The 22,453-nt window shown below is 47.5% G+C and overlaps 5 protein-coding genes across 5 annotated transcripts; 2 read left to right on the top strand and 3 right to left on the bottom strand.

Annotated features, from left to right (window-relative positions):
• Positions 1 to 276: 276 nt before the first annotated feature.
• Positions 277 to 6,055, bottom strand: ECM29 (Proteasome component; the record flags this gene model as incomplete). The annotated part of the gene is made up of 6 exons (XM_031145489.1): positions 277 to 3,248; positions 3,313 to 4,243; positions 4,298 to 5,569; positions 5,628 to 5,748; positions 5,805 to 5,834; positions 5,883 to 6,055. 6 exons carry the CDS (start codon positions 6,053 to 6,055, stop codon positions 277 to 279), a joined length of 5,499 nt encoding a protein of 1,832 aa, XP_031009257.1.
• Positions 6,056 to 6,731: 676 nt separating this feature from the next.
• Positions 6,732 to 8,996, bottom strand: svkA_0 (Serine/threonine-protein kinase; the record flags this gene model as incomplete). Its single annotated transcript, XM_031145488.1, is given in 4 exon segments — positions 6,732 to 8,441; positions 8,459 to 8,780; positions 8,840 to 8,870; positions 8,924 to 8,996. 4 exon segments carry the CDS (start codon positions 8,994 to 8,996, stop codon positions 6,732 to 6,734), a joined length of 2,136 nt encoding a protein of 711 aa, XP_031009258.1.
• Positions 8,997 to 9,994: 998 nt separating this feature from the next.
• On the bottom strand, positions 9,995 to 11,690 carry ubx2 (UBX domain-containing protein; the record flags this gene model as incomplete). Its single annotated transcript, XM_031145487.1, has 2 exons — positions 9,995 to 11,097; positions 11,150 to 11,690. The coding sequence occupies 2 exons, from the start codon at positions 11,688 to 11,690 to the stop codon at positions 9,995 to 9,997; spliced, it is 1,644 nt and encodes a 547-aa protein (XP_031009201.1).
• Positions 11,691 to 12,866: 1,176 nt separating this feature from the next.
• SPBC577.04 (putative THOC5 family protein) lies at positions 12,867 to 13,601 on the top strand (the record flags this gene model as incomplete). Its single annotated transcript, XM_031145486.1, has 5 exons — positions 12,867 to 12,964; positions 12,990 to 13,081; positions 13,113 to 13,215; positions 13,269 to 13,512; positions 13,566 to 13,601. 5 exons carry the CDS (start codon positions 12,867 to 12,869, stop codon positions 13,599 to 13,601), a joined length of 573 nt encoding a protein of 190 aa, XP_031009253.1.
• A 6,408-nt stretch (positions 13,602 to 20,009) lies between these two features.
• LHYA1_G000493 (uncharacterized protein) lies at positions 20,010 to 20,820 on the top strand (the record flags this gene model as incomplete). Its single annotated transcript, XM_031145485.1, has 2 exons — positions 20,010 to 20,125; positions 20,181 to 20,820. The coding sequence occupies 2 exons, from the start codon at positions 20,010 to 20,012 to the stop codon at positions 20,818 to 20,820; spliced, it is 756 nt and encodes a 251-aa protein (XP_031009254.1).
• Positions 20,821 to 22,453: the final 1,633 nt, after the last annotated feature.

Genomic DNA, 22,453 nt, shown 5'->3' with positions numbered 1-22,453 from the left:
CAATTCAACTTAGAAAGAAGACGAGAATACGAGGTCGGTGATGCTGAATGAAATGCCCCCTTCGCACCGTCCGTCCACTTGAATTGTGCCACATACGAGCGTTCCCATGTGCGATTGATCTGTCTCTATATTCATATCTCTTCGACAAATTAGGAGAAAAGCCTACCTACCTACAGTAGGTACTTAGGTACCTTAATTCCAGCTACTGTAGCCCTTATTCACAATGGACAGAGTAGTCTACCGAAATATGTCGCTGGAATTATGATCTATCGCTATCTATTGTTCCTCAAATGCCTTCAGAACCCTGTCAAGAACAGCTTTGACTCCAGGGGCTCTCTCAATTCTCCTCCCCTCAACAACCATCGCCTTCATCGTCTCTTTGCAAGTGTCTCTACCCTCTTTAAACATACCAAATACACCGCTTACGAAGGCCTGTACGATCATTTCGGCAGCCTCTCCTCTCTTCAGCCTCATTGTTTCAGGACCAGATCCACCGGCGACTTCCAATAGTTCGAAGAACCCCAGTGCCAGCTCATAATGTTTTGACCCCTGAGAGTGTGTTCTCCGGCGAAGACCATCGAATAATGCTTTGCTGCGTTCATACAGGGCAGTTCTCGTACCGGCAGTTGATCTCGTGGACGAAATGACTGCTTTGCTCAACTGCAAGAGGTCGGGTAAGTGTGTTAGAGGAGATGGATCAGAATACTTGACGTTCACTGCTCTAAACACCGCTGAGATACCATTGGTGACAAGCGTTTCTTCAGTCTTGTCTCCAGTCTTGCTATCATCCGTCGTATCCATTTTATCATTATTGGTCGCTTCCTCAAGCATTGGTGCGATGATTTTATAAACTTCCTCAAACATGTCGATATCTGTACGTGCTTCCGCATATTCTCCTAGGCTGGTAATTGCGTAAGGCCGATAGGCTTCATTGTTGCGTTTGGCCTCTCGAATGGCTATCTTCTTCATCTGGGCAGCGATACTAGGCTCTTGCTCCCAGAGAGGCTTTCCGGCCTTGGTAAATTTGACAAATGCTTCGAGGACGTTTTCTTTGCCATCAAAGGTCTTGAGCGCTAGAGCCTTTTCCAAGGCAGGCCAGATAGCTGCTGCATTCGACCAGCTGATATCTGATCCTGATGATGTAACCACGTCGGCGATTGTCAATGCTGCAGTATGCTTTATAGTCCATTTCGTAGACTCCAGTCGCCCAACAGCCAGATCGTTGATTTCTTTCGTGTACAACAGTACTGCTCTCGAACCACCCACGTTCTCGGACCATGTCTTTTCAAATTGTTCCTTTGTATGTTCATTGGAATCGTGCTTGGCAAAGAATACAAAGGGCAGAAACTCCGAGGCTAGGGAATTGAACCGATCAGTAGCAAACTTCGAAACTGCGTAGATGATATCTGCAGAAACCTGTCGCCGAGTCTCGTCTTCGGCATCAAAGTAAAGATTTTTTGAAAATGCCACGAGGCGCAGTAGAGAATCATCAGATGCAAGACGTGCCAGGTAGCCTGCAGATCTGGCATACCCAGCACTGACTGCATTGTTGCGGTCCAAAACTGCCTTCTCCAGCAGCTTGAGGAAGCTGTCGGCATGAGGACGGAAAACGAAGCTATGTCTGGTTGCTAGACTAACCAGAACACCGCTGCAACCAATCTTCGACGGCATTCCAATACTGGTCCTGATGGCATTTCCCAAGTGGGGGACGAGTTCCTTCATGGTAGGCTCGTCAAGGGCATCCAGACACCGCTCAATACTCTCGAAAATTGGTGATCGAGAGACCGCGGTACTACGGGCAGAATCTATCTTCTCCTCCGTGAGATTGTAGTGGGCGGCCCTCAAGTACACATAGTCAACCCCTTCGGCTTCCAACGTGCTTAAAAGACCTATCAGCTCTTCGACCAGGTTTGGTATAAAAGGCAGCAGGATTTTACCACCACTTTTGATAAGTTTCAATACTGTCACGGTAGCGAATACTCGCACTTCTTCCGCAGAGCTCTGCATTCCTTGGTCGGAAAGAAGGAACGGCATCACTTCTTTCAGCATTGATTGTGCATGCTTTGAGGATGTCCCAGCCTCGGTTTGTCGCACGAGGATGCCTGTCAGCACCATGCTTAAAGACATAGCGGCCTTACGGACAGATCCCTTGATATCGTCCAGAACCTTGAACGCAACCGCCCATATATCGTGAAGATGCTTCTCATATTTATCAAACTCTCTCCCCTGAATAAGATCTGCGATAGCGGCACAACTGGCTTCTCGTGTTCGCCATTCTTTTCCCACGATGCTAGTCAAGAGGTCCGCCAGGATTTCGTCGAAATAAGTATTGATCGTAGCACTAGAATCCTTAACGAGGGCACTCCAGATGTCATTCATCGAACGCTGAACATTGGGATTGGGGTCAAATCGATAGCGGTAGAGTTTTGGGTATAACTTAGGATCGATTTCCGATTCCGAAAGGATGCTGCTGAGCCCGAATCTCCCAAATGCAGATCGAGTAGACCATGTAGCGGCGTTTGCTGCAAGAGACATGAACTTATATACCAAGCTTTGGTCACCAACCTCGTTTGCCAAAGAGATAATATCTTTGTATGATGTGACAGAGTTCCCATCCCCAGTCGGTAATGCACCCGGCTCGAATAGCTCAGTTTCTTGGTCAACTTTGAGTTGTGCACTAGAACCGGTGAAAGATGCAACGAGGTCACTGACTAGCTTCTCTCTGAGCTCCTTGTCACCTTGCTCATAGACAAGACTGAGACCACGACTTGCTGTCTCCTGAACAAGTTCATCTCGTGCTGAGAGCAAGCCCATGAATGCAGCTTGGCATTCTCTCAAACGCGATTGAACTTCACTAAGATGGCCTGAGTTTTGAATCAGAGAAAAAAGCCAAATGCCCGATGCTTTCTTCAGTGACGGCTTTGTAGTCTTGCAGTCTTTTAATAGCTTGTCCAGGACTGTCGCAAAAGTGTTTCGCCGCTTCATCCGTCCTTCATAAGTGGAAGCAACATCTAGGCTGAGGAGAAGAACGTCAGACTGCCAACATGCAGCAGCACAGCTTAGAGCCTCTCCAACAGTAAAATGGATTTCGGCCTGTTTCAGTTCATGCAGTCCATATAGTGTGGTAAGGATGGTCGACAGTGGCCCGGACTCTTCATCCTCATCAAAGACAAGGGATAACCGCCCCAAAGCAGAAATTGCTTTCTCGTTACCCTTTTTAGCTTCTGCTGTCAATGAATCAATAAGGCCTACAACTTGCAGAATCAGCATTAAAGTTTGGGAAGATACCTCGCGATATTGAGAATTGCTTACCAGTCGCTTTCGTCGAAGATTCGTCTATTTTTGTAGCTGTAAGAACACCGGAGGCGCTGATTTGTCCGACTGCGTTAAACACAGCCTCTTTCGTAGACGTATCTTTAGCACCTGTAAGAATAACCAGCAGAGTCGAGATGTTCTCCTCAACAACGGCTTTGTCAACACTTTCGAGCCGGCCATAGTAGGAAGCTCGACTAAGGATATGGCCCAGCGAAAGGATTGACCCATGTACTCTGTTCGCATCAGCGCCCACTGCCGATGACCACGGCTTTATATCGTCCCGCAGAGTTTCTATCAACTTCTGGATAGACTCGCCGCTAGCTGTTGGATGTGGAGCTAGCATGCCAAATGCTTGTGCTGCAATAAATCTTGTGGCTACATTGTTGGATCGAATTGCTTTGAAAAGTTCAACAGCTCGCCCAGAAAGACGACCGATAACGTTGCTAGGTGAAATGGAAGCTATTTCGACGAAGCATTTGCCACATTCTCCAAAACCGTTCCCATCATTCCTCAACATACCTTCGAAGGCGGCTGTGAGGTAGATATACAGCGCATCTTCATCCACAGATTTAATATAGGCTTTGATGGCCTTTCGAGACTCTTTGTCAGTGCGAAAGAGAACGTCTAGCTGGCGCTCCCAATCTGCATCAATGCTGAATGGTACTTCAGACTTCTCCAATGCCCCTAGTAACAGCATTCTACGACAGTAACTAACAGCAGCTGGGAAAGCATTGATTTTGGACCCAGAAAAATTGCCAAACACGGATACCGAATCGACATCCATGCCAGTTTTCATGCTATTTGCGACAGTGGAGTTCTCGAGAAGACTTTGCGAGGTAAAAAATACCTTGACCATCTCAGCCCAAACAGGGATGGGACAATCCGAAGAAGTAGCAGAAGAATTTAAGAGTCGATACCAATATGGATCCTATAAAAACGGAGTTAGTATCTGCTAAGTCCCAGGGTAGCTAAGATAACTTACAAGGCCTTTCTTACCCTCCTCGACCACATCACTACGCTCGTCTGTACGTCCGCCGAGCGCAAGAATATCTATCCATCGCCCTACGACGTCGTTGTAATCCAGGCATCGATTCGCCCAACGAACAGTGGAGAATCGAGCGCTTCTCACAATACCATCCTCGCCTTCTTGCAAAGTCATGTACTTAAGCAGCAGCAAACGCAACTCATACTTCAAGCTTGAGTCCAGCTGCACAGAAAAGACACCTAGTAAACTCGACAGAGCCCCCTCGATACTTACGAAGAGCGTTTCCGATGAACCTTCCTCTGTCAAGGATCTGAAAAGCCACTTAACAAGTGACAGCTCGTCGTTGAGAACAATGGAAGGGGTGGTCTTGGCCAAAGAACCCAGAGTCTCATAGGCGAGTGCTCGCAAGGCGGCAGCATCCTGAGACTTATCTTGGGGAATGGGCCAGCCTTGATCTTCAATATAGCTTCGGAGGAACCCAACTAGTTGAGGAGCTACCTGCTCCAGATCACTAGCAGAGCCTACGCGTGATACCCAATTCATGTAATTGAACAACGCATTTCTAAATTTTACAGTCTCAAGGCCTTTTGCGGGAAGATTCGTGTTGTCATCTGGCTGAATTGCTTGTTGCACGATCTTCACAATTTGCCGAGGAAATGTTGTTGAAATGGCCGATTTACTGAGCAGAACAAGCAATCTAGTTTGAAGAGCCGGTTTCAGTGTGAAGTAGATCTCCATAAGGTTCTCAATGGTCTCGGGATTTTCCAATGAGATAGTTGACCGTTTCAGCATGTCATCCCCTGCGCTGGAAATTCGAGAGTTGGTATCTCCAGACGCAAATAAAGCTGGCAAGAATCGCTCATCATCTGTAAAAGCGCCGCTAGCCAAGAATGCAAGGATTCCGATTTTGGTTTGTGTTAGATTTAGTCCTTCTTCGGTAGTTGGGTCCCATGTCTCTTGCTTTCCACTCAATGTCAAGAATTCATATTCTTGGACAGTGAGTCCAGGACAAGTTACCCCAGATGCTATAGAGCGTACGACGGTGAAAAGGACAAGCTTCCCAAACCATGAAGCCACGAATTTTGCATCTTCAACATGCTCGTCGAGCCCGAGCTGTTGTCTCAGCTCTGTGTCTTCTTTGCTTCCCCGCAGCGGTATACGAAGACGTGGTAGCAGGCGGAGGAATAGATTGAAGAGTGTTGCACAGGTCTGTTTGCCAGCATCCTTGGCAAGTCCATGCAATATGGTTGGCAGGAGGTCCATTTGCTCCTGCACTATCGTTAGCTACTTCGTGGCCTAGAGAAAGCAACTTTCTAGACTGCCTTACTTTTGAAGACAGTTTTCCCACACTCTGCTGTATGAAAAGAAGGTCAAAGTGTCGTATCATAGCAGACTCCGCGTTCTCCTTGTATTGCTTCAGGAGGGTCGCCACGGGGAGGACAATGCCCCTAGTAAAAAGTCAGCCAACCAGTCAACATACAGATTTGATAATATCTCAACGTACTGGTTGCCGGCAAGCCGAATCTTGACATGGCTACATATTGATATCACCTTCAAAAGAGTCAGAATCCTGCAGCGTCACGTGTTGGCGAGGATAGGTACCTTGTTGCGCACGTCAACAGAAGAGGAAGTCAACTTCAGCAGCAGAGGCGGCAAGTACGTCTTCAGGAGACCTTCAAGTTTGTCGTCTTGGGCGAGTGCTATGCGCATCTCCACTTTGCCACAAAGCTCGAGCTCTCTGGCCTCAGCGGACATCTTAACAAGATTGATATTGAATTTCGTTGTAAAGGCAGCAAATTCATTACGTTTTGGTGTTTCTGGAGGAGAGAAAACGGGAGTTTTTATGGCGAGAGCAAACTGGTAGGAGAATCAAACATCGTCAACAGGCAATGATTATATTACGACTTGTTCTGATTCGTGTTCGTCGTTTGCCTGTTGACTTCGCAATAAGGTAATGGCCACTGCAAGGCTAGCTCATACCACGTGATTATTCACACGTAATCAGGACAAAGAATATTGCTTGTTATGGCACGCTCGGAATGGCGTATATTACCTTAAATAGCAATATCGAGGGTTTCAATTCAAGACACTTATGGCTCTCACTTCACAATGTTGAATATTTGGGGCCCTCATGCACTCAGGGTAATTCGGGGTTAATAGATAGGCAGACTAGGACGTCTCCACCTGTAACCTATCGCCACCTGAAATCTCATATGTACAAGTAACTTAAGTGATTGCATCTTGATCGACCAGTAAGGCTGCTATGCAAATACACTCTCCATTCAGAGCAATGCTCATCATTGTTCTAGGGTATTTACAGACTTCCAGTCAATCCAGTCCACCAACAGAGATCCCTAATCCATGACCACGAAAACTCCCCAGCCCGAGAAATCCATAATAAACAATTGTCATATTTCTACCTTATCTCATCTCATCGTCGATCATCATTATCGTCATCGGCAGGCTCAACACGCACTAATATCTCCTCCAGCAGCCCTTCCAAGAAGACGTCCACACCATTGTCCATGCCAACCGGCTCCTGCTTGTCCCAATGATCGATTTCTTTGCAGACGTGAGCTAATTTATAAACTAGTTTCCTTAGTTTTTCATGTGCTGCTTGTGCTCGCTGTTGCTTTGGGGTAGTGCCGGTTCGCCCAAACGCCTGCTGGAGACGTATCTGGCGACGTTTCAGCGCTTCCTCGAGAGCTGGAAAAATAACATCGTTGAGGGCATCAAGTTCACCAGTCGGGCTAGCGGGAGTTGGAGAGGGCATAGTCGTCGGTGTTCGGGAGGATTCAGAGGAGAGGCTTTCTCGCGAAGGGGTGCTTTCACGAAGTTTGGAAGGAAGAGCGGGAAGTGGTTGCTGGGCAAGCTGACGTGGGTTTACGTTCTGGGAAGTGAGAGGCTGCGTCATGGGGGGCATTTGTTGCTTCGCTGGTACAGTCGGCTGGTTCGTAAGTTTCTGTAGGGGTTGGCCTCGAAACGGCGGGATTTCAGGTAACTTTATAGGCCCAAGTTTTGGTAAGGGTTGTTGGGCTGAAAGTCGTGGAGTAGCTGCGTTGGTTTGGAAATCTTGGGCTTGGATGGCCGACGGGGCAAATTGTGACCTCGCCGGCTGAGGGGAAGGAGTTGCTCCAATGTTTAAGAATCCCATATCTCTTTGCAGTTGCTCCTGTAAGCTTCTATCGTAATCTGGAGATTCCGTCGCTTGTTGGGGAAGATATTGGTGTTGAGGTGTTCTTGGTGTTTGGGGCCCTGCCGCTGGATGCTTTTCTGGGGAAGGTGGCAGTGGGACTTTTGAAGGCGATTGAGGTGGCATATTAGGAACAGGTTGTCGTTGCGGTGATGACTGTCTCGGTTGGCTGGTTATAGGAGAGTTCAATCCTTTGACTGTATCTGCACTGGAGACATATCCCGAGTCCTTCATTTTCGTTGGAGATAAACTGTGAGGTCGTTCGGCATAATCATCTTCACTTTCAGAGGATCTTGAAGATCTCGCATTCGTTGCGGACTCCCCCATCGTATTCAACCCGGATCGACCTGCTCCTCTACCTCCAACAGGTCGTACGGTCCCAAAATCCCACAGGTCATCGTTTATAGGTGCTGTCCGCGGTAGTTCATCTCGCCCGTCATCTGAATCATCATCTCCATCGCTTTTATGGTGCACTGCCCATCTTTCATGCCGCTCAATCAGCTCTGTAAGGTAGGAGGTCTTCTTGGCCTTTCGAACGAATAGATGCTTCAATAAGTCTCGAGCAGAAGGTCGCTTCCTAGGGTCTTTCTGTAAACATAACTCGACAAATTCTTTAAATGCCCTGGAAAAATTGCCTTCCAGCTCTGGCGGAGGATTCTTGGGGATTAAAAATAGAACTTTCATAGGATGAATGTCAGAGTAAGGTGGTTCTCCGTTGGCCAGTTCCAGGGCTGTGATGCCCAATGACCAGATATCCGCTTTGTGGTCATAGCCAGATTGCTTGATGACTTCAGGAGCCATCCAGAATGGTGTGCCAACGAAAGTGTTCTTTTTCGTCATTGTAGCTGAAAGTTGTCCCGAAACACCAAAATCTGCCAGCTTGACTTGACCGTTGGCTCCCAACAAAACGTTTGCAGCTGGCGGCAGGGTTAGCCAGCTCACGTAGCTCTAAGGCATAGATGTACCCTACCTTTGATATCCCTATGAAGCTTTTTGTCCCCATGCAGGTAATCTAAACCAAGTAGTAGTTCTCGGATAATGATCGAAATATACTCCTCATTGATGAGCCCTGGCTTCATCAAATCCCCGCAACTCCCGCCGGAACAGAATTCCATAACGATCCATAGGTCGGAGCCCTTCAAGTATGATCCGTGGTACTGTGTAACATATGGAGAGTGGAGTTCGGACAGAATGGAGATCTCTTGTATGATATCTTCCACCTCATCTTCTGCATTTTCGACGTCGATTACTTTGATAGCGACAGCTTGCCCGGTACGTTTATCTACTCTGCTATTGTGTTAGCTACAGTATGATACCATTTACGAAAATGGGAGACGAGAAATTACCCTTTGTAGACCTTTCCAAAGCTGCCGCCACCTAGATCCGGTCAGCACTGGGGTACGAAGATAGGTGATCCTCTCACAGCATACCTATGCAATTCTGCTTGGTATACAGCGTCTCCGGATCTACCACACCGCCCATAATACCACCTCCGCTTGACATCTTGCCAGACTGTGTCCTACCAATCAAGTTGTAAGGGGTGATAAGGCGAGAATCTCGTGTGATTGGTGCAGTCGGTCCGCTGAAGGTTGTCAAGAACTCTGGGCAGATTTACCGCAGAGGCTGCTCCTCGAGTTTGTAGAAAGATACGCAGCAAGAAGATGTGTTTCAAACAGGAATCGAGATGTTCGGTCAGAAGCTGAGGGCAAGAATTGCGGCAGGTCGTTAACGTGGTGATCGCGGGGTATAAAAGCGTATGGTATCGATAAATGAGGGTGAATTGGACCAGAAATCAGAGATTTCTAGTTCTTACCAAGGGCTGGAGCTGCTAAATATCCTTTCACGGCCCAGGCAAAGCGAAAGGGAGGGCATCCCAGCCTGGAATGAACGAGACGGCCGTCGCTGCTCAAGCTCGGAATGCAGGAACGACTTGGCGGCTTCCTTGTTTCATGAATATCCGGGGAAGTGGGCGCGACTGGTCTACAGAGTGAAGGGATTGAGGTCGAGAATAAACAGCATTTAGGGGTCTGTCAACATAAGACAAGCATACGCTTTCGTTGGATTGCGATGCTTTGCTTTTTCTAGGAGAATTACAGGCGGGATGTGTTGTTGTGATTTTAGGATGCTTGTCCACGTCCAATCAATCCTATTCGCCCAGTGAGTGTTGATTTCAGGGGTCGGTGAGTAAACAGCCGTCCACCTCACGCGAATGGATTTGTTCACATGCGATCCAGCCACAAGGTCATATCAAGGTGCCATTAATTGTCAGGCATTTCATCATTCATTCTATACTCATGTTCATGCTCAATAATGCCACGGCAGGAGTGCCTTCTAATGCAGTGAGGGACGCCAAAGCCAGGGCTAGAGGAAATGGAGGCACAGTATGCCAGTCATAAATGCCATGATGCCGCCGCGGGTACGGCCATTTACCGTTACGGAACAAAGGAGAATGTCTATCAACCGGTGGGACATTCTCACTTCAAAACCCTTTCTCCCTCTCTCTAATCCTCCAGGAACTCCACCATGACAGTGCCATTCTTCAGACCTGCATCCTCAATTGTTTCCTCCAGATAATCTCCCAAGTCCTTGCCCATACCCGTCAAGTCAAACGGAACCCCTTCCTTACCCTCCAAAGGATCTGCCTTTAGCCATTCGAAAATCCGTAGAACTGGATCGTCCACCCGGAATCTTCGTACAATTCGTCCCGTAGAATGCCTAAACTGGACCCGAGTTACGTCAGGTCCCGGCGCAGGTTCGACGTGAGGATTGTTGGAGGATATTCGTGAGTATGTGGACGGTTCTGATGTTTCCTCCTCAGGATGACCATTCGAGGGTCCAGCAGTTTCTTCCTCGGTTCCATTATCAACCTCCTTTCCTTTGCCCTTACTCGCATCCCCAAAGCTCTTCGTGAGATCATCTGGGTCATGTTCTTTCGGACCAGCTGAAGCTGTATTTGCAAGACTGTTCTGTAAGGCAAGGTCGAGCATTTCCTCTTCTGTAAGCCGATCGATATCGATGGATTTAGGCTTTTCGGGTTTCCGCTTGGCCACAGGATTCTTCTTTGTGACATCAAGACTATAGCGATCTAAAAACTCCACTAGTTGCATGAGGAAGTCCCCAGCATTAGGTACTGGTGGTCCGGACCATACCTTCATCTGCTCTCCGGTACGTGGGTCGACAATGGCGATATGTGGGTATGCAGCGTCACTATCTTTTGAGAGAAAATAGTATTGAATGTATTGGCTTCCTCGCGGATCGTCTTTTGAATACTGCATAAAGATGAAGTTTTCCTTGACCACCTCTTTGATGCCATCATGCTTCCATATGTCACGGTTCAATTGTTGGCAGTCGAATATGGAAGGATCCTGAACGTTGACCAGTATCCACTTTGCATCTTCCTTTCCTTTATCACGAGCATCATCCCAAGCCATTTGGTTCATAAGCTCGAACGGGGGTCTGAAGAGTTCCGCCAGCAGCGCAGCTTTGCTTGATGTTTCAGAACCACCACCAGTAGCTTCAGCAAGACCTTGACGGCGTGTAGTAGCATCAGCAGATTCATCCCAGATAGATGGGACTGGTCTCTGGTTGAAAACGCCTGGTCGTCCTACGAAAGTCAGTATTTGCAGACAGATTTTATTTCATGAATATATACGTACCTGGTACTCGAGCCAGGCGATTCCTCATCTGCTGTTCGACTGCTGCTTGCATATCGTCTGCGCCCCAGCCTCCGCCACCATGTCCTCCAACAAGTGTTTCTGTCGTACGCCCAATAGGTGCCCTGACACCATCTGCACCCAAACCGCCAGATGCATCACCTCCCCCATAAAATTCTTCTTGCATTCTCCTAGCAATCGCTTCGTCATCTTCGTAGTCCGCTGCTCGGCCTATAGCTGCTGCGGATGTGGCTTGCCCCCCATCGTCAAGATCTATCATGTCTTCGTCGTCGTCATCTAAATGCACAACTCCCTTGGAGTCTTCTCTTCCGGCACTGGCAGCTCGAGGTTGTGGTCGCGTAGAAGATGGTATAGATGGTGCAGATGGCTGGGTACTTTGGCCTAGGCCAGAGGCAAGATCGGGAGAGTCGAAGTAGAGTTGGATGGCTTGTTCACTGTTGTTGTCCGTCATCTCTAGATACCTCCTCGCAACGTCTGGGGTCGCCCCCGTGAAAGCCACGAATGTATCGATAATATCGTCCATGGTGCCTGCAATTCTGCTGTGTGGACTTTGCCAATAAGAGTATGGAGTGCCCAAGGGTACGCAGAATATATGTTTGTGGGGTTGATCACAGGGTGTGGACGGTCATCGGAGAATGTGCCACTGGGAGTGAGTGAATCAAAAGTCGGATGCAGTTATTAGCAACGGCGCGGGCGTGTCAGGATGCGTAGTGGTCAGAAGGGTTCATGTAGAGAGGGTATTTGGGCGCGGTGACGTTTCGGGCGGCAACCTTGGCGGTTGATAAGATCCCCCTAAAATCGTGCAGGGGCGAGGCTGAACACGAGGCTGTCTCCATCAGGTGCCCACTTACCACCAGGACTACAACTTTCTACATTTCACCCACTTATAGCCTCAACTTCTCTATGCTTACTACCTATATTCGCCTTCCTCCGAGTTTGTTTGCTATATACTGCTAATGTATAAACTTCTAGATAATACGGTAGATCTTCTTTCACGAACATATACTTGAAAAGACTGATTGACCTTTTGAAAATAGCATCTTTCACCGCAGAACACGGCGCCAAAATAATCCTTGTAGCAACGGTTGCCCTAGTATTCGTTGCACTAGGATATAATGCTGCTCTAGATGGATGATTTAGACCAACAATCTGCTAGGGCACTGGGACTTCACCCTCGCAAGATGCATCACTTCGAGGGTCACTTGCAATACAGTTATCTAGCCGCTAGGGATTGTATTCTAGATCTGAAAGAATGTTATGGTGGGGGATCAGAAGCACAGAGGTGGATCGTCGAAAGATTTCAGCTATCCCTGTCGGATGCAAATGTCAGAGCCATTAATCATTCTCGGGGGTTGAGATTAGACTATATTGTATTGACCGAGACAATAAGCTACATTTGTTGCAATAAGGAAGATATTTCAAGTCACCTTTGTTTGTCTTGTACATAGATGTTCGTTCTATCCTGAATACCTAGGCCTACCTAGGCCTACCTAGGTATGTATTTAGCTCGCTTGGTAGAGGGGTCAAAATACTCAATTAGGGTCCTTTTAGCAGCCAATCAAAAGAAGGCTTGGCTTACCTTATAGTACCCCTGTCGTCCTTCCAGGAACCAAGACTCTACTCTTTTGATGCAAGTGCAAGCTCACCCCAGAGCCAAAACGCCTTAATACTCGCAATACAAAGCTCAACGTCCTCCAACATGACCGTCGACGATACAGTCACCGATCCCTCTCTTAAAATGACACTCGAAATCTCCAAGCAAACCTGCGATCACGCAATTGCGCTCTTGGATCTGGCGTCCAGCACCCCCCAACATCCCCAGTCTCTTCCGATTTCCAGCTCCAGATCTCGAAACAGCAGAAGCTACTTATCACATACCTAGCTCAATTACGAGGGCTTCACCGCGACGCACACGTTGGTGCAAGACAGACAAAGGCTCAGACAGCTGAAGCGCGTCAAGAGATCGACAGGCTCCATTTAGCACTACAGAACCTATACTATGAGGAAAGGCATTTGCAGGGAGAGATTGTCGCTTGCGAGTCATACGAGTAGGTCAAGTCTGCAAAGAAAGGCCAAACACCACAGCTAACGGTTTTCACAGTCACAAATACCAGCAATTACCTCTGATTCCGGTAGACCAGTTCTTGGCAGATCATCCAGAACACGCAGGTGCAGATGAAGTTGCTTTGACGATTGCTCGGATCGACCATGAACATGCAGAGCGATTGGCACTTGAAGAACAGAGACAAGCATTGCTGAAGAAGAAGCAAGGGCTTATTGCGGACAATAAGAAGAGGAAGGAGGACCTTGCAAATCTGGATAAGGACTTGGAGAAGTTCATTGATGTGCGTTACAATATACTACTATCAATCGTGAGCATGACTGACTTAAGAACAAGGCCGCCAAACCCATTCAGAAGACCTTTGAACGTTGATGAAATATCGAACAGCAAATACCTAACTACGTACACCTGCTTCGTCCTCTCAAGCTATGACGATCTACGGGGTATTGCCTGCTTTAATGCAGCCCTAGCTGGTGGCTTGTGGCAAACATGCCCTCCATCAGTGTCGGAATAGGCTGGATCTCTTGCTTCACTCTATGGAGCTTCATCCAAGGATCGCTGCGTTCGTGCATCTGCAATGCAGCATGCTATCTCGGAAAGCCCAGTAGATGGCACGATTCGAAGAAGATAGCATAAAGATTTATAGACCCGATTCGAGCCAAATCGAAAATCCGCGTTCTCGTTTCAAGTTTCTTATGAGCTTGCACAAAACCGCAGCTCCCGAAACTCCTCAATTCTCTTTTCATTGAATCTATTTGAGAAGTTTCTCGGTTATTACACCGGTCCCAAGCTTGTGAGACAATGACAGCTTCAAACTTCAACTTGGAGTGTCTCGTCCTATTCTATACTACAAGTCAACCAGATAAAACCCCAGTAGGCAACTATTGCAATACAAGCAACACATCCAGCAAAATTGCTCAACCTTTGCAAATTTCTTCTGTGGTACTGATATAAGCTTCATTCTCGTGGCATGTAGATTGTCGGAGTGTGTTTGCTGCGGAATAAGGCTGTGAGATTTCTATCTATTTTGTCTGAGCTGCCACGAACTGAAACCCCTGTCTCTGAAAATATTCTGGCAACATATATCCACAGGACTGAACCAAAGTAGCGTCTATGGTCCCACTTGAGAACGAGATGCATGTTCTTTTATAAACCTAAATCTAGTAGACGGCGTAGTCTAGGCCTGCTTGACCTCAGCGCCGGGTAACCACATACGGGGACTCACTGCGGAAGCAGTCCGACTGTCGCACAATACTAGGGTTGTTTTTTGAACAGTTAAAGGCATTCTTATTTCAGAGGTGGTGCCCTGTTCGTTTGCAGGAAATGCAATGTCGTCAACTGCCGGGTGAGTGATTGTCCTAACCTATTTTTTGAGCCCTCGTTTTCCTCGCCATAGTAGCAGCTTTCAAAGTGATGTTGCTATGTTTATTTTTTGCCTTGACGAGCTTAGTTTGTCATGGGCGTGCTCAAGGCTCAACAACTTCTTCCTCAGCGGTTCCAACTCACACCGTTTCTGTGGGAGCAGTATGTACATTCGAGGTCATCATCAGAGCCCAGATATTGACACTGTATCTTAGGCGGGATTCATCTTTACTCCTGATATGGTGATAGCAAACATTGGCGATGTCGTGGGTGAGTAATTCCTGCCCTTGGAGTCGTTGGCAAGCCTTCAAACGCTTCCGCTAACTGACCCAGAGTACCGGTTCTATCCTCAAAATCACTCCGTCGCGAGAGCTAACTTCGAGTCCCCGTGTATACCGTATGATTATAGCGGGCCTGGAAGAGTTGGATTTTGGGGTGGCTTTCACCCTCTCAATGTCATACTCCCACAGCCTCCCTTCTTTCAGGTTCAGATCAACGATACCGCTCCCATGTTTTTCTACTGCTCAGCTCCCGGGGCATGTATTGATGACGAGATGGTTGGAGTGATCAATCCTGTAAGTACTTCTCTCCTTTCACCCTGTAGTAGCTACTAATACCAATATAGAATGATACGCAAACACTTGAGATCCAAAAAGCGTACGCCAAAAATGCCACGATAGCTTTCAGCCCCGGCGAGTCATTCCCGATAGAGAGTGCATCTTCGAGATCATCATCAGTACCTACATCGATCTGTTCATCATCGTCGTCCGGCACGACAGCTACCAACACGGCTACCACAACACCCGCAAGCACTCCAACAGCAGCCGCCGCTGTATCAAAACCTGCTCTCTCGACTGGGGCAATCGCAGGGATTGCAGTCGGTGGAGTGGCAGTCCTGGTCCTCGCAGGTGCCTTTATCTATCTCTGCGGCCGTCAACGCACCTTGGGGGAAATTGTGCAACAGAATATGCAAGACGCTACTTCAACACACATGCCAGGGCATATTTCTCTCGCATCTGCGACAACTTACCCGCCAGACCCACCAAAGTCGAATGCTAATGCTCTGGGAGGCACAAGGTATGCAGCGCCGGAAGAGTTTTACGATCGCTTGGCGCTTGAGATAGAGAGTGACCGCTCGAAGAGTTCACAAATCGATGATGGTAGCAAGCTTATTGTGATACCTAATATGCATCTCACTAGTTCGTCCGTGGATTCGAATCCCGGGGGTCCTTCAAGACATGGTAGTCCGATGGGCAGGAGACCTCTACCGGATAGACCTAGTCCTGCGTCACCGCTAGAAGAGACGACATACCAGCCACTGAATGCTGTTGTTTCGGCTGAACTAAGGTATGCTGTATATAACCATAAAGAATGGTTTCTAATACTAATTCGCACTCCAGAGTGGACATGTATGATGGACCGCATGAGCTCGATGTCGAGAATGGGCGGAACTCCTATCCCCATCCCCACAGTGGCCCGGAGTACAATTTTAGTCCATCATCTGAACACATACAGGGTCGCCATTTGGTATAACCCTAATCATATGATGCTTCCTTTGTATTTACAAGATACGCTTTGGGCGCTTTTGCGTGGCATAGGGCCTTGAGCTGCTTCCCGAAGCAAGCACGGTTTTGGCTTGTTATGATAAGTTTGACTTATGAATTAATTAATCAGCTTTTAAGCAGCGACTTCTAACTGAGAGATTCGAGTTATATTTGTTCCTTCTGCGAGGTCTCGATCGGTAAGTGTCATATTACTTGCGTATCTCCCATTTCTCGGGTGGTCTATATTCCCTTGCTGCGTTCAACCCAGCAAGATGCGTTTTCCTCGTGACTAGAAAATAGTATTCTGTCCGGATTGAGCAGCAGGTTAAGGAAAATCGTGATGGCTTTGGATGGAAGTCACCTGTATGGGTTTCTCTTTCTCTTCGAAATCTTTGATCTATTCCAGTTGGAACGACATACAAGACGTAGCAAGTATGTTTCTTCTGCTGCTTGTCGAATCACCCAGACCCATATACCTTAATTGGGTTCACCTCTCTCCATCCACTCCCCTCTGCAGTCAACGGAACATCACTGAACGCCCTTGCCTTCCTCACCAACACATCCGGAATACTTATTTGTCCTCCGATGCTCATCTTTCCCAGCTGATCTGACAACTCGACACCCTTCTTCGCATGGTTCAAAATCCAGCACCTGCCTAGCCTCTCGTACCCGTCAATCATCAAGCAACTCGGTACAAATACCGCCATCTCCTCAAATACCATCGCCAAATCATCGTCATCTGAGAGCATGGGGTCGGAGAACACCAGCACCTTTCCTCCATCGTCCCGTGGGAAAATCATAGGCATCCAAAGCTCCTCTATCCCCATAAATGAAGCATGGCTTGTCTCCTGACCCCAAGTGACCAACCAAAGAGCAAACCGCAACAGGCTGTCCACACCCGTCCATCCCGCCTTGCTCTCCACCCATGCCCCACCTCTCAACTCATCCTGCTCAAACTCTTCACCGAAAAAGTCAGTGGCATCTTTCTTCCACATAACATAATGATTCGGCGGAAAACCACAGTTCTTTGCAGTCTCTAACATCCATTTGGGACGGCAGTGCAAGATTGATGATACGGTCATGGTGAAGCGGTAGAGTTTGGCATCTTCTCTGTCTGTTTGGTTTCTCCAGAAACGATACTCCGGGCCAGGACCCCAGTCGCGACCACTGGACTGGTATCCGGGTGGAAGGCCCAGGCCAAGTTTTCGGCTGATGGCGACTAGGGAAACGGCTGTTGTGAGGCAGGACTGGGAGGGCTTGGAATCCTCCCTGAGAAGGAAACCGGGGAGTTGGATCCAGTGGGATGAGGGGTCATCGTCAATTGCTATATTATCTGTCACGAGGTGTGGTAAAGGTGTGCTCTCTGGTGCTGAGCCCGTGTCTCTTGGCTAGAAGTTTAGTTAGATATATTGGTCTACTATTTCGCAAATAGGAGAGGAGTACTGACGCTAGGACGGCACATCCAAGATGAGTCTCGTTTTCCAGTGTTTAGAGGTGATCCCATACAACAAAGTGCAAGTGGATCTCCTGCTGCTAAAGCTAGTGTGAACAGCTGACGGTAGCATTCATCATCTGAGAAATAGCGTCTCAGAACTTCCGGACTGCCATCCCTTTTGAGATTCAAGCCATTTCCCACACTATTCAATACGATAGATATCTTATCACATCGAGCATCACAAGCTCTTAACTCCTTTTCCAATCCTGGGTCTCCACCAGATCCTAACTCCATCACCTCCCTAATGTGAAGTGTATAGCTTTCCTCCGCATCAAGTTCAGCCGGTTTGTCAGCCAGAATGCGTCGAACTTTCTCCATCTCCTTTTGTATATCGAAGCGTTCTTTGACCATTTCACGAACCTTCCTTAGATGGTTACTAGTAGCTGGTAATTCGCTAGAGAGGCTTGATAAATACCACATAAACTGATTGGAGAAGGATAGTATAGTGTCTTGACGACGGCCGCCAGGTGTTGCGCAGGGAATCATAAAGATGTGCCGCTGCCCGAGCCGCATCTCGTGGGAGCACCAAGCTCTTGTAAACCACTGCGCACGTTGGCGTCAGTACTGACTGTCCAAATTCAAGAAAAGTGTAAAGTCGAGCGGTAGCTCATCATGGGTGCGAAATTCATATCAAAAGAATCAAACTTCATACCCTAGAGGAGCAGATTTTGTCATAAAACCCCCTCAAGATAGGATTCTCATGCATATATGGAGGTCTTTGTCCAAAGTATGGTCGCTCCAAGATGGTCTTCCCGGAATTTTCAAACTCGGGAATGAATTTCCTGAGAAATATTTGCTCCTCTTCGCTCACTTCAACATCCTCTATGGCTATTATAATAGCCCGAGCATGTTGGTAAAGAGTCGCCATGGCCGGAATAGCTTTTCGTACTTCAAGTTTGTCACTCTGGTTGATACAAATTTGGTCAATCCAGAGACCTTCATTGGCCGTAGCCCTTTCAAAAATGGCTGCTTCTAGGAGCCGTTCAGGATAAGTTCATAGATATAAGTAAACTTTGGAATGGACTTAGGGCAAGTGAGAATGCCCCCCAATAAGGCGGTATCTAAACCATTTGATAAAGTGAAGAGCATGCTTACGGAATAACAAAGCATTGAATGGAACTATAACATCAGACCCATATGGCTCAGTCGCAATTGTGCCATAGGTCAGATACTTATCAGACCAACAATAGCTCAGAGCCAAGTAAGAATCCTCTGGCGAATCCTCCCCTACGCAGAGATTAGTGACCCCCTTTAAGACAGTTGAATCAGCAGCTCTCTATAACGCGTATTGCAGTGAAACTACGGAAAATATCTCTCTCGTTGTTTTTTCACGGGCTCGGATTGAAATCCTAATCAAGCAAGCCCAGTTGTTATATAATGGTTTTCTGAAATCCGGAGGACTCACCGTTGATCAATCTCAACGTAAAATCCTTCACAAGATCTCCCTTCAGCTCGAAATTTGCAGCAACAGAAGGAGCGAGACCATTCAGCTTTTGCAAGAGCGCGCTTCCCTTGGCTACTTGCATTTCCTGAACGGGAAGGAAATCCCGAAAAATGATCTCCTTGTTAGCTACGTCGGACTCGCGAAGTATGTCTCCAGGGACTTCCTGGGGAGGAATAGTATCAGGCCATGAGAAGAATGCGATCTGGCCATTTAGTTTCCAGTTGACACTGTTTACGAATCGTTTATCTAGATCAGATGCCATAATTCTAGACGGCTGAAGACGGATAGGCCCGCGAAAATACCAAAGAGCGCAGAAGCATGAATCAAGGATAACGTAAAGTGAGAACGAGGATCGAAACTCGGACTATAGATTGCTAGACATGTGAATACTGAGTGATGTATTCGTATCATAGCCAGGGCTGACGGACTTGACGCGCCGAGGGTAACGTTGAGAACAAGCTGAATATATTTCCAAAAATAGAAGTTAGAAACGCCACAATTTCTCATTGGTGCAATAGCGACAAAATTGGAGATGCCATGTGTGCCCTGAACAAATGTTGCACTAAATAATAATGTGTTCAGTTTGATCATTGTCATGAGCTTCATTCCTTCCTAATCCAGTAGAGAAAGGAACCACCTCCCTACTTTCTACTCACACACGTGACAACCGTCATCAACATCACAAACGAGGTCTTAGCAACGGTGATAAATCCACCAGAAGACGCATTTGTTTAGGAACCGATAATGCGAGTACAGTCGCTCGCCAAGGAGGAGTTTTGAGTAAGTCCAAGCCTTCGATCTATTGTGTGACGAAGTAGTCTTCAGAGAGCGATCGTCTTGTCAACGTTCTGGAAACGAACTGGCATCTTCCCAACATCTCCACCGTTCGTGGCTTCTACGTCTGGACTAACATACAGTAGCAGAAAATACCCATAATGCCTGATGCTGTCAACCACACAGTAAGCGCCGCCTCCGACGAACCGAATGCCAAACGCCAGAAAATGGAAGCGAAGAAGTTCCTTAAGGATCTGCCTGCCGACGAATTCATCTGGTCAGTTCCCTGTAAGCTCAGAGTTGTCACGAGAAAACGAGCTAATGAATAGCAGCGTGATGAACGAGTGCTTGGAAGGATCGAGAGTCATCATCAGCGTGGACGGCGTGGAACACTCTCTCCCAAAGAAGATTGTATGCAGCACCTCGAGTTTCTTTGACCGTGCCTTCAACGGAAACTTCAAAGAGGGGAACGAACAGAAGATGGAATTGAAGGATGTCAAGAAGAAGCCGTTCTATCTTGCCGTACAGTGGATGTTCACTGGACAGATTGTACTGCCCACAGCATGCGACGGTAGTGCAGAGATAATTACTGAGCTCATTGGCTTCCTCGAACTTGCTGATCGGCTGGATATCATGGGCCCGTTTGATTCTATTATTGGGACAATGCGCTCAAAGATGCATTCTAATCGGAATGCGCTTTTGCCGCAACATATTCGAGATGTTGCCAAACTGCCTCGAAACCACCCCGCCCGCGCACTGATTGCTATAGCTTGTGTTGGACCATATGCTTCGGCTGTCAAAAATCCAGATACATTCGGATTCAAAGCGGAGCTCGAGGAGGTAGAAGGTTTTGCATCGGATTTGTTCAAGGCTTTCGGGAGCACGCTCCGTTTATTTAAAAGCTACACTTCAGTCACTATTGTTGATCCGTTGACGAGTGTAACAGTTGAAATTGATAGCGATCACTTTTAAGACACCAAAGAGTGAGATGGTGATCATGGTTGATGGTATCAAGTAGGGCTGAGGTACCAGGGGGCGGTAGACTGTGGTCGCAGTCACAACTTGCAGCGAGGGAGTCACTTATACGTAGCTGCAAACGAAAAGTATCTTCGCTTTCGTTCTCTATCAGATCTTTTTAGCAATCTTGCTTGTACCCAACAATATGAGCTCATAACATTTTCAATGGACCCGTTGTGCTCGTTCTTGTCCTGAAACCAACCAGGAATACCAGATAGAAAATGGGGTCTTGGTAAACAATTGCCCCCCACGAAAAGAGACTAATAAATAGTCAAAACCAGCACTAGCTTCTCAACCACGAGCATAGCGAACATCAAAGACGAAGTGATATATCTCAGTAATCCAATTTCCGCCAACTAAGGCGGGATTAGGGGAAGCAGGAGATGGAATGGTTGATGCTTCCAGGCTTTAAGTTCAAGCTATATTCCTCGTATCTTCCTCCCTTCCTTAGAGATTAATCAAAAACTAGCAAATGCAACTTTACATATCAGGGAAAGGCATGGCTGATAAATTGGCATGCAAGAGTGGAATCATGTACGTCTTGTCGGGACAGGGGAGCAGATTCTTAATTGAGCAAGGCAAAACCACGGTTTGGAAGAAGAAAAAAGAAAGAAAAAAAGGACATCCACGAACTAATGGGAACAGTTCAGGCACAAATATATGCCGAAATTGTTTATTTACTCGGCAAGATAAGTCCAAGTACCACCGCAGAGCGCGCCCTGAGCGTATGCGGAGGGGAGAAATGGAGGAGGTAGCGCAATGCGCATAAAGACGATCGACTAGTATAACGGCAACTTTCGCTTCTAGAACAAATAAAGCATGAATGATTATAGACGTGGCTTGAATCCTATTCCGAAACCCCACGTAAAGCATGCTCGTGGCAGCCATGTGTTTGTCCCGCGAAAGGAAGGAAGTCAATCGGATCCTTCATCCTTCGCGGTTGCCGCTTTGCATTCGGGGTTTTTAGAGCGGGCGGAGCCAGCGCTACAGAGACGAAAATGGAAACCTGTTCAGGGGTGGTTTATTAATGCTCCGATAGAATGACTTGGTAGGGCTGAGCTGCAGGAAATGAAATGAGATTTATATCAATGCGAATGGAAGTCCTGTAATCATTAGTTTGGAATACAGCATGAGGAAATTGAGGTATGGATCTGCATGGATCCTTGAAATTCTTTCCTGCACCTGGCCGTGATGTATATCGACGATCTCTGACAATCTCTCCGAATCCTTAAAGGCTAGGAGACAATTCCAACTCGGCGACTCAACCGAAACATGGAATTACGTTCTCTCTGAGCTGCCACTCTCAGCACCATCGGAGCTGTGATGAGAGGGGAGCGAGTGGCGACAACGAGACGGAAGCTAGGAGGCTTTGTCCTCGAATAATAGGAGATCCTGAGTGCCGATTCCTAGCGTCGTCTTCGCCGCCACTTGAACGAAAACACCAGTGGTGTGTTGCGTCAAGGGAGGAAGGCCACCATGACATTTGCGCCTTCCACCAGTTCCGGTCTATTTCTGATTCCTTTGCCTCAGGAAGATGGAACATTATTGTCCCTCCAGTGGAGGCCCATGGCTTGAATAGCAATGCCTC

Source organism: Lachnellula hyalina, assembly GCF_007821495.1.
Source record: "Lachnellula hyalina strain CBS 185.66 chromosome Unknown contig00007, whole genome shotgun sequence".
NCBI classification, from domain to species: Eukaryota; Fungi; Ascomycota; class Leotiomycetes; order Helotiales; family Lachnaceae; genus Lachnellula; species Lachnellula hyalina.
This window is presented reverse-complemented; position numbering and strand designations above follow the sequence as displayed.